The sequence below is a fragment of the Phyllopteryx taeniolatus genome, chromosome 11 (assembly GCF_024500385.1).
Source record: "Phyllopteryx taeniolatus isolate TA_2022b chromosome 11, UOR_Ptae_1.2, whole genome shotgun sequence".
Taxonomy (NCBI): domain Eukaryota; kingdom Metazoa; phylum Chordata; class Actinopteri; order Syngnathiformes; family Syngnathidae; genus Phyllopteryx; species Phyllopteryx taeniolatus.
This window is the reverse complement of record NC_084512.1, coordinates 28,889,429-28,899,904: the sequence shown is the minus strand read 5'-3', so window position 1 is coordinate 28,899,904 and position 10,476 is coordinate 28,889,429. Positions and strand designations below refer to the sequence as shown.

Sequence of the window (10,476 nt, the reverse complement as noted above, 5' to 3'; positions counted from 1 at the left end):
CATAAGCCAACTTCAGACATCCCGTCACAAGTTGACACAGCGCACATCAGAGCGATATGCTGGCCCAAGACCGTCGAGACATCGACTAACGAGTAAAAGAACCTTCAGATCGATCCTGAAACGGTCTTCGTCAGCGCACGAGCGGCCCGCTCCTGAAGTCGTCGGAGAGCGCGGAGCTTCTTTTTGGGAAGACGACGGCAGGTAAAAGCGGGCGTCTTAGCCCGAGAGAGAAACGGGCCGACTCGCGCTATATTTTGAAGATGGTGCAAAATTCCTCGTGTGGAATCAAATGAAGCTCTGAGTCCCAAATAATGTCCAGGTTCTCGCCACCCTGGGATACTTTCAAATCTTGTCGTTTGGCGAGCGTTTCTTGTCTCTTGCCTTTTCGGGACGGATAACCAAAAGCTCGGTTTTTCGTCCCGGTTGAGCTGCGGCAAATTCACCGCCATCCTTGACTTCGTCTCTAAAATGCACTTGAGAAGGCTCTCAATTGGCCCTGCTTGATGACAGCTTAAAGGCTATATTATAGTTTGTCTATTATGTCTTTTAGTCGTCTGACTTGACCGAAAACAAGTTTTGCTCTGACGAAGCCATCGGAGGATGCAAAAGTAGCGACATTATTTGGAGGCAAATTTGAAATGTCATCGGTTAAGAAACCGTACCGTAGCGGTCCGGCAGCGGCGCCACGGATCGCGAAGGCCGCGGGCGGATGACACCGACGTGGCCGCACGGGAAGGCCGAAATCTCAGCGGACAAAAAAAAACAAAAAAAAAACACACCCACCGACACGTACTGGAAGCTGTGCAGTCGAGACAATTGGGAATAAATAACAGCATTTGCTGGAATAAATATGAAAATGGATGCAGTAGCTGAGTGCTTGCGATGGCGTCGAGGAGAAAGAAGGCCTCGTCGTCGTCGTCGTCGTCGTCGCTTGCGTAAGCGCTGCCGGCGCAGAGTGCCGAGTCGCTGCGAAAAGCAATCAAAAAGATCGCATGCCAAATGTGCGCGTGACTGATGTGCGGCCAGCGACAGCCGTTGGGAACGGGAAATGGGAAATAGTCATATGGACATGTGCAGCTCGATGATCCGTTTTATTAAACTGGTTTTCATGCTGGCGTCGACGCTCACGACAACAAAAACCTTCGCACGCTCGCCCCGAGCGGCGCACGGCTGAAGTCGTCATCGCCTGCCGCGTTTCATATGCGTACGGGGGAGCGTGCGAAAGCGTTGCGAAACGCATCCGGTCGTGCGACTTTCTCTCAGCGTGGCGTCTGTGCCGGGGTGGGCGTGGCTTCACCTGAGTGCCGAGTGGGCACTGCTCCACGCGCGCGCACACCCTAACCCTCTTGCCGCTTCCACAAGCAAAAAAATTGACATTTTGGAGCTGTTATTATCATCATCATCATCATCATTATTATTATCCTCATCATCCAAACAACGCTAATAATTCTAATATTGACTTTGGACGAGAGGCCGGCCGGGTACGCCCTGGCCGATCGCAAGGCACACATAGACGCTTTATAGTTTGAATATTCGTAATAATCCTACTTGGAATAACTCCGGCAAACATCATCAAATGAATACTAATCATCACAAAATTCTGAAGAATCATAACAGTCCCGAGAATGCCGTAATCCCAAAATTCTGAATAATCCTACTGATCAGAACAAGCCTAATGTTATAATCCTACGCACGATAATAATTGTGATATTCATAATAACAACAAACAATTTTTGTCAATTTTCAGTCATTCAAATGGAGCACAAAAAGCTTTATACAATAAAACGAAAGCAAAGAAAAACAAAGCCGCCGGCGCAAATAAAACACGCCTTCGCTCACACAGAACATACAATATGTAATAATAATAATAATAATAATGCTAATAATCCTGATATTAAAAATACAACAAACAACCCTAACTATCCTAAAAAGCATAGTCATGCTAATAATCCTCATAACTATAATATTCTTAATAATGATACGAATCCTAATAGTCAATAATTGTAATAATCATAACAATAAGAAAGTACTGATACTAATGACCCTAATCTTCATAGTTGTCTTCCTAACAATAAAACCCAAATAAACCGAGTAGAATTATAATTGTAATATTCAAAAGGATCCTATCCTAAGAACCTGAGTAATGCCACTAAAACTAATATTCATAATAATTGTAATCATCATAACAATCCTAATAATACTGTAATCCTAATCCTAATCCTAATCCGTCCGTAATATGACTCATGCCAATCATCTGTTTTTTGAGCCACATTTGAAATCGGAAGTGTGAGCGTCAATGTCGGCCAGGCGGGTGGGATGTCGACGTTTCCTCGGCAACACCGAGCGTCTCCGATTGGTTCTCGGACAAAGGCGGAGAAATCCCGCCCGGCGGCCGATCCCGCTGACCTGAGCTGAGGTCCTGTTACAGCAGCTGTCACTCACACATCGCAATCGGCGCGTCGCCTTCAACACGTCGGTGGAATGTTCACGTCACACGCGCCGACAAAGTCCGCCTGGATGACTTGAAACAACTGCAAAGGACGAAGGAGGCCTGAAGGACTCAAGAGAACTGACAATGATACTGGACCCGAAAGACGGAAATGGATCTTGGAGACCTGAAGGACCTGAAAGAACTGAAAATAAGAAGGACCTGGAGGAGTTCAGAGACTGTTCCTAAAGATTGGGAGGTCCTGAAGGATTTTAAAGAACTGCAAATGATTTTGGAGACTTGAAAGACCTTTGAGACCTGTGATGGACTTGAATCAACTTCAATGGATCTTTGAGACCGGAAATACTCAAAAGGCCCAAAGGACTCAAAAGAACTGAAAATGCTACTTGAGGTTGGAAAGACCTGGAACAAGAAAACAGCTCTTGGAGACCTGAAAGAACTGAAAGTGGCCCTGAACATTAGAAGGACCCGAAGCACTTAAAAAAGAACTGAAATGAATCTTGGAGACCCGAAGGACTTCAAATAGCTAATAATCCATCCATCCATCCATTTTCTTCCGCTTATCCGAGGTCGGCTCACCGGGGCATCGGCTTAAGCAGGGGAGCCCAGACTTCCGTGCCCGCAGCCGCTTCTGGGGGGGGATCCCGAGGCGTTTCCAGGCCAGCGGGCGTAGTCTCTCTAGCGTCTCCTGGCTCGTTTCCGGGGCCTTCTTCCGGTAGGAAGCGCCCGGAAGACTCGGAGGGGCCAAAACAAATAGTGAGCTGGGTGACTGTCCGATCCCCGGTTACAGAAGTTGGCTCTAGGGACGTGAAAGGTCACCTCTCTGGTAGAACAAGACATTTTCCTGGAAACTTGGGACCTGAGGGACCTTTGTTGGAATCCTGAAGGTCTTAAACGAACTGAAAAGAAGGACCCGAAGGAAGTTTGAGGACTTGATAGCCCTGAAGCGGATGTTGGAGACTAGAAGGACCTGAAGGAACGTGTGTCCATTCAAATGACTCCCCAGAAGACATGCCGAGTCCTAAAGACTGCAAGAGCATGCTGGACATATGGGGTTTGGTCTTTGGAGTTCTCTGCTGGAGGTTCTTATCAGTTGACCCACTTGATAAAGCTGATGAGCAGCAAGGGAGAAGTTTTCCTTATCTTAACACCTGCGCCTTTCTTTCGTCTATCTTGACTTATCTCACTTTATCTGCAAAATGTCTTATAAGCAGCAACCCCATCAAGTCTGCACGCCTGAGCACTTTGGATTAGCTGCTCCACTTAGCGTGGGCATGGCAACTCGTCTCAGCAAACCTAAAGTGTTGGAATGTGTTGTTTGAAGGTTCAGAGCTATGCTAATTCCTGTTCGCCTGTCTGTGGCGTTTTCCATAGCGTAGTAGTAGCAGCGCTAAGCGAGCAGACTTTAGTATGGCGATATGACATGGCTTGGTCGAATGTTTAATTTCTTTTCAAAGTTCTTCAGCAGAGGAGGAGGGGCTGTTTTGCTCCCCAGCGTTCTTTTTGAATGATGTGTGTGGCGTTCACAGGCCAGCCCGGCCGGGTCCTCCGAGATGTGCCCGAGGAATTTCAAGCCCGTGACCCGTTCCGATGAGGTTCAGGCTTGAGTGCGCTGTGGTTTCCGACTTCCGGAAGTCCACCATGACTTCTTTGGTCTTCCCGATGTTGAAGTTGAGGTGGTTATTACTGCGTCCAAAGAAACTAATGACACGTAACGAGATTACGTCATTTTCGTACAAAATGTATGAAATTGTAATCCACTGCATTACATTAAATTGCAGTTGCTTAGCTGCTTAGCAACAGCGAGTGAATTCCAGCGTTCCCGCGGCAACCGATGTTGGCTCAGCAGTTTTGATTTGAATTTGGCTCGTCTGATGTTAGCTTGACACGTTTACTTGCGTAGCGCTTTGCTAACATTAGCACAGTCGATGAAGGCGTAGTGGTTCACTCAAATGAAACGTACGGCGCCTCCCCAAAAAAGAAAAGCTCAGCTGACTTCCGGCACGCCCGCCTCTATGTGCCATGCGACTGACCGAAGACCAGTCCAGGATGTACCTCACCTTTCACCCAAAGTCACTGGTGAGAGACTCCAGCTCACCTCGACCGTAATCGGGATAAGTGCGAAATTGGATGCGCTGTGCTAACATGAGCGCTGTGCTAACATGAGCGCTGTGCTTACATGAGCACAATGCTATCATGAGCACTATGCTAACATGAGCGCTGTGCTAATGTGAGCACTTCATTAACTATCATCTCTGAATAAAAAACGATTTCAAATTATTAAATCATATTATACTATTGGCTGAATCGCATATCCTCAAATGTCGGTACACTAGTCAAAAAACAATATTTTGCATTTTCTAAAATGAAGTCAAGCAGTATATTACGTCTATTAGACATTCCATGGATGTTAAAGCGTATAAAACTTGAGTTATGTGCTCTCTATAATTTATTTCTGTAATGAGACAGTGAGTTTTTGCCTGTTTTTGCGTTTCACCCCCCCGGCGAGTGAATTTGTATATTCTGTGTTTCTCAATAAAACGTAAAAACAAAATGAGCCCCACATGCTAACATCAGTGCTGTGTTAACATGAGCGCAGTGCTAACATATCCCGGCACGCTCAAAGTAGTGCACTGTGTGAGCTGAGCGCACATCTGTCAAAGGTCAAAGGTTGGCGAACATGCAGTCATCACATGATCACACGATCGGCTGCACGGCGAGAGTTCAGAGGTCAATGTCAGGAAACAGGAATGACTAATGAGCGTGCGTGCGTGCGTGTCTTCCAGGTGCGGCGAGGCCCCAGCGCGTACGTGACTGAGGGAGATAAGAAGAACCTTGATGGATTTTATTGACCAGGCAGGTGCAGGTCAAACAGCCATCGCTTCACTCAAGCGCCTCGGTGCCGATTGGCTGACAAACCAACCAGTCCTCGCGACGCATCCCGACGAAGCTAACGATCTTGTTGAAGCGCAACCGGCAGCGGCGTAACACGAGCGATCTACAACTCGGCAACGCCACAGTCCTAGACGTTGGTGGGCGCAGGGCTTGACCTAAACTCGCTTTGCTCAGCAGCCACTGTGGCTAGTGGCTTCCCAGAGTTACACAATTATGATGTTGAATAATGACTACCCTAACCCATCGAAATGTAACAAGACCACAGAAATGTTTAACGCTGCAAGGAGCACCTTACAAATCCGACTTCGGAGTCTGAACCGCCACACAGATTTCGGTGAGTCTCTTTTAAAATACAAAATGAAAAAAAAAAATCCATTTTAGCTTTCATGACACTTCAGCCGGGCCGCGCCACAGCAATAGACATCCGTTGCGCTATTCCCAGCTTCCCAGAAGCATTCTTTGCAAGGCGTTCCACTCTGCAAAAAGTTGCTGCGGCTGAGAGAGGCACTTTTTTTTTTCTTTTTTTTTCTTTTGTAATAGCCCCGAAGTGACAAGCTGCTGAGTTTTGTTGTCAACTCACTTAATCAATGACAAAAAGCGTGCAGCCGTTTACCGTTTCCGACTGGGTAAAAGGTCTTTTCTCTCTCCGTCACCACCGGGGTGCCCGTTTCAAACTGGTTGCGTTCAGCAGACTAAATAAATACTTGTCAGTCCATTCCGTCTGGAATTGCCAGTTTTGCCTTTTCAGAGACATTTTGAAGCGAATAGCGATGCGGTCTCATTTTGATGCTTTATGCACAAACGATAGTTTGCCTTAAAATCACCATCAATCTGTGAATTCCAAAACTCTCGGAGTGCTCGGGAAGGCCCGGATTCCAACCCCCGAACTCAGAACTGTGAGGCAGACATGCCACCCACTGACCCGCCACACGGTATCCTCATGTTTAGGAAGAAATAAACAAACACATCATTGAATGGAGAGAGGAGTGGCCAAATATAAACTTTATTCCAAACAACACAACTTCCTTTGCCAAATGCAAATAAAAATGGATTGGCAGCCTCTCTCGCACGCGCACACGCACACACGCACACACACACACACAGTTTGTGCAAATCACAAAGGCACGGGAACGGCTGCGGAAATACCCGAAGCGTGCGAAGCAGTAAGGTGCGGTCGCCAGCATGGCCGAGGTGCGGAAGTTCCCAAGTCCAAAAGAATTTGTCGCGCGTCCGTCAGGGCCAGCATTCGCTCGCTTCCCTTCAATATGAAGGACGTAACGTCCGTCGGCGACGAGGTCCGGTCCCGCCCGCTCACCAGTAGGGCACGGCGACGTCCACGTGGTTCCAGCTTTGCCAGCCAGGGAAGAAGCCGCTGCACATGCGAGGGCTTCCCATCTGGTCCAGGTCCATCTCCAGAACCTTCACGCCGCTCTGCGTCTTGTGCTCGGCGGGGTCCGGAGGGGACGCGCCGGTCCAACCCACGTGCTTGACCGCGTAGTTCTTGCCGTCGTTGTTGTCCCAGAAGGTCCGGTCCCGGACTTGGAATCGCACGCAGAATTCCACTCCGTTTTGCGGTGGGAGGTCAGCGGGTAGGTCCAGAACGAAAACGAAGGTGTCGGTGTCGTGGCCGCCGTACACGTTGTTCATGAAGGCGCAGTCCACGTCCAGGAAGCTGGCCCACGAGTCGAAGGTAGCCCGCACCGACACGGACTTTTCAAAACCCACGTTGCGGACCTTGACCGTGCCGGTGAGCGAGCGCTCCTGCAGCGAGCAGTTCTCCAAGCAGACCGAGTTCTGGATCAGGCGCTTCCGGAAGTCCAGGTAGTCGGCCGAAGGCTGCTCAAAGTCCAGCGCCAGACTGCGCGCCGAGCTGATCTTCAGGTCCGTGGCGGCGTTCTCCAGGTCGCTCATGTCGAACTGGAGCTCCTCGCCGGCGCCGCCGCGTTCCTCCTCATTCTTGGAGAAGACGCGGACGGCGGTGAGTGACATTCCCTTGGAGTCGGCAAACACCACCTTCTTCTTCTCGCCTTTCCCGCTCCAACCCTCGTCGTCCGCCGCTCCCTGCTGGCTGCTCAGGCAGGGCCTGAGCACGGCGGCCGCCCGGTCCCTCTGGACCCGGCTCCGGGTCCGTTGCGGAGGCGCCTCGCAGGAGCTCAGGAAGCCCCTGAGAGGAGGAGGAGAGTGGCTGATGTAGAAGCGCATGGCCACGTCGATGGGCATGACCGAGCCGGGCATCGCGGACGGACTGAAAGACCTGAGAAGGCTGCAGGACGGGGTGGGGGGAGAGCGGGACAGGGGGAAGAGGAGGGAGGGGGCGCACTTAGAAACTTCAACAGCAACTCTTCAACACGTCAACGTTACGCCTGGAATCCGACGACAGGATTTTAGGCCCGTTATTGGCCCCATTTGCCATCGCGGGCGAGTTCCCGGGTCGGGCCCGACGAAACCTCTTTCAATTGCGTATTGCGACTGGCGCGTCGCCTGCCTTTCTCGCCGCCGTCAACGTTCGCTCTCGTGCACATCCCGATGTTTACTCACGCTTTACAGAGTAGAAAACCTCCACACGTTTATGTACGAACATTAGCCGGCAACACGTTGTCTACTTGTCGCCGCTATCAAAAAGTATGTGAACGTTACCTCAACGTTAGCCCAACGAGTCCTCCTTCCTTCTCCGGAGCATCCACCGCCAACACTCCATTTCTTTCCTGTTTTTGTTCTTTTTATCCGCAACACGATACAGCGTCACAGTCCATTGCCGTGATAACGGTCGTATCCGGTAGCGGTGACGCGTTCTTCGGTCCCGCCTCCCCCCCCCCCCCCGACAGCTCGATTTGACAAGCCGGAGCCCGGCGCCGGTCAAAGACGGACGGGGATACGGCGTTATCAGAATAAACGTCGCGTAGCGCTGCCGACGTCTGACACGGCCGAATTTGTCTTGTAGTCTGATCCGGGCATTACTTGAATTGAGACTTTGTTACTTTTGACAGGACAAAGAAAAAGCCAAAAGAAGATCGCTGTACATTGTCAGTGATCCAATCCAGAAAAAGTTGAATTGAGGCGAAACGGACATGACAACGCGAAATCAATGTCAAGCTACATGAGTTTAGAACGTTTGATCTTGTTTGGGCAGTAGAAGAAGAAATACAGTAGATGAAATCAAAGTTGTTGTATTTGAAAACAAATGTTTATTAATGTTCATCCGCAAAAACATTGAATCGAGGCAATGGACTCGATTCAAATTTTCAGAGTAGTCGAAGATGTTTCACTCAACGCGAACGCGTCGGAACCACGCGAAATCAATGGAGTTGATGACAGCGTTACTAGAAGAAAAAGAAGCAATCCAACAACTACGGTCTGTGTAGATTATCCGTCATGCTGGTCAACAAAACTTGAAAGCAGGCCTTTCAAGAAGAGTCTAACTGGCCTCGATTCAACATTTTTAACGCCACTGGATTCTTGTTGCAACCAAGTTGTATTCAACAACCAAAAATCCAAACCTCAATATCGATTTTTGTGGATTATCATAATCTGGAGGGCCAACAATCTACACCACGGGTGTCTTTTTTCTTTGAGGGCTGCTTACAGAAAATTCAACACATGCAAGGACCACTTGCACGTTCTCATTCGGTTTCCCCCCCCCATTTCATTTTTCATTTTTCTAATCCTGCTTAAACCAATCCAATCCAATCAAGCAATAAAATAATCTAGTTATTTGGAGAAACGGCCACGTCACAACTTTCTGTGAAAGGTGACGAAGCAAACCGTTTTGCGCTGTTCATGATTTCGGTGTGGCCCGCGGCCCTGGATCCCACTTGACTAGATCTGCCCCTGGCCTGCGCAGAGCTCAAGATTCAGAAGCAAAACTTTTTGCAATCCGTAATAAGCGGACGATCTCGAGAGCAGTGAGGATCGTGTGATATGTTCACAAATCACACCTTAACATAGCAGGAAGTGCAGGAAAAGTGTTGCTTCTCAAATGGAATGACTTTCACTTACAAGGCATTATAAAGACACCGTGTTACTATTCTTGTTGGAAATAGTTTCCTTGCATATCTAGAAAAGCAACGTACAAAACCAATTTCTTCTTCTTATTATTCTTAGCAATATTAGTGGTGGTGTCGCAGGGCATGTCAAATATTATTTTTTGGCATATGCCCCAGCCACGAAGAAATGGGCCCCGGGCCGTAGTGTGGACACCGCTCTAATCGACACACACACACAACAACTTTTATTTCTTTGATTTCTTCTTGTGCTCAAACAAGATGAAAAGTACCAAAGTCAACAACTTAAGTGACTTGAAGATTCGATAAGAGTCCCGCTGTCCCGGTGGGACTTTTTGGTTTTTTGGGCACTCAAAGCGGAAGCGACGTGACGACGCCAAATGGCTTTTTTGCAACCATCAACGCGATCTCACCTGGCAGCACTCATGGGGAAAAACAGGACCGGATCGCAGTGCTCCAATAAAACGGGGCTTCTTCTACAACATTCCGAGGTCGCTCGTCGTCTTCTTCGTCTTCTTCGTCGTCTTCGTCTTCTTCGTCGTCTTCTTTTTCTTCTTCCTTTTCTTCTTCCTCTTCCTCTTCCTCTTCCTCCTCCTCGCGGTGGCGCCTCAATGCCGAGCGACTTGCGCTCTGCTGGCTTTCTACTGCCACGTGCTACCGGCAGCAACCAATCAGGAGGGAGCAGGCGGCCCGGGCGGCCAATGGGGGCCGACATCGGGGGCGTGCCCTCTTCTAGCACAAGCGCTATTGGAGCTGCGAGATGTTGCGGCGGCTGGGAAGGTGAGTGGCGCCCTCTGGTGGTCAACTGAGGTGACGTCACGCCCCCTGCCGGAAACCACCCAAGGAAACTGTCCAACTAGTAAACCTTTTTTCCATGACACAAGTCGAACAACTGAAGCACACTAACAGAATGTCTGTCCTACTAGTAATGTCCCCCCCCCCCACCACCACTGTCTTCCACTACTGTAGGACATTACTGCACATTAGTAGAACGACTCGGCTGCACTAGTAGAATGACTATATCGCACTAGTGATGTTTTTTTCCACTATGGTCTTCCACTACTGTATGAGATGACTGTGCACTACTAAAACGAACAGGGGGCTCTAGTAGAAGGACTAGGTCACACTCGA

The 10,476-nt window shown here is 49.1% G+C and overlaps 1 protein-coding gene across 1 annotated transcript; it reads right to left on the bottom strand.

Annotated features, from left to right (window-relative positions):
- Positions 1-6,314: 6,314 nt before the first annotated feature.
- Positions 6,315-10,263, bottom strand: LOC133485428 (protein phosphatase 1 regulatory subunit 3C-B-like). The gene is made up of 2 exons (XM_061789052.1): positions 9,759-10,263; positions 6,315-7,607 (listed from the first exon to the last, which is right to left on the bottom strand). The coding sequence occupies exons 1-2, from the start codon at positions 10,058-10,060 to the stop codon at positions 6,656-6,658; spliced, it is 1,254 nt and encodes a 417-aa protein (XP_061645036.1). The 5' UTR covers positions 10,061-10,263; the 3' UTR covers positions 6,315-6,655.
- Between the last annotated feature and the right edge of the window lie 213 nt (positions 10,264-10,476).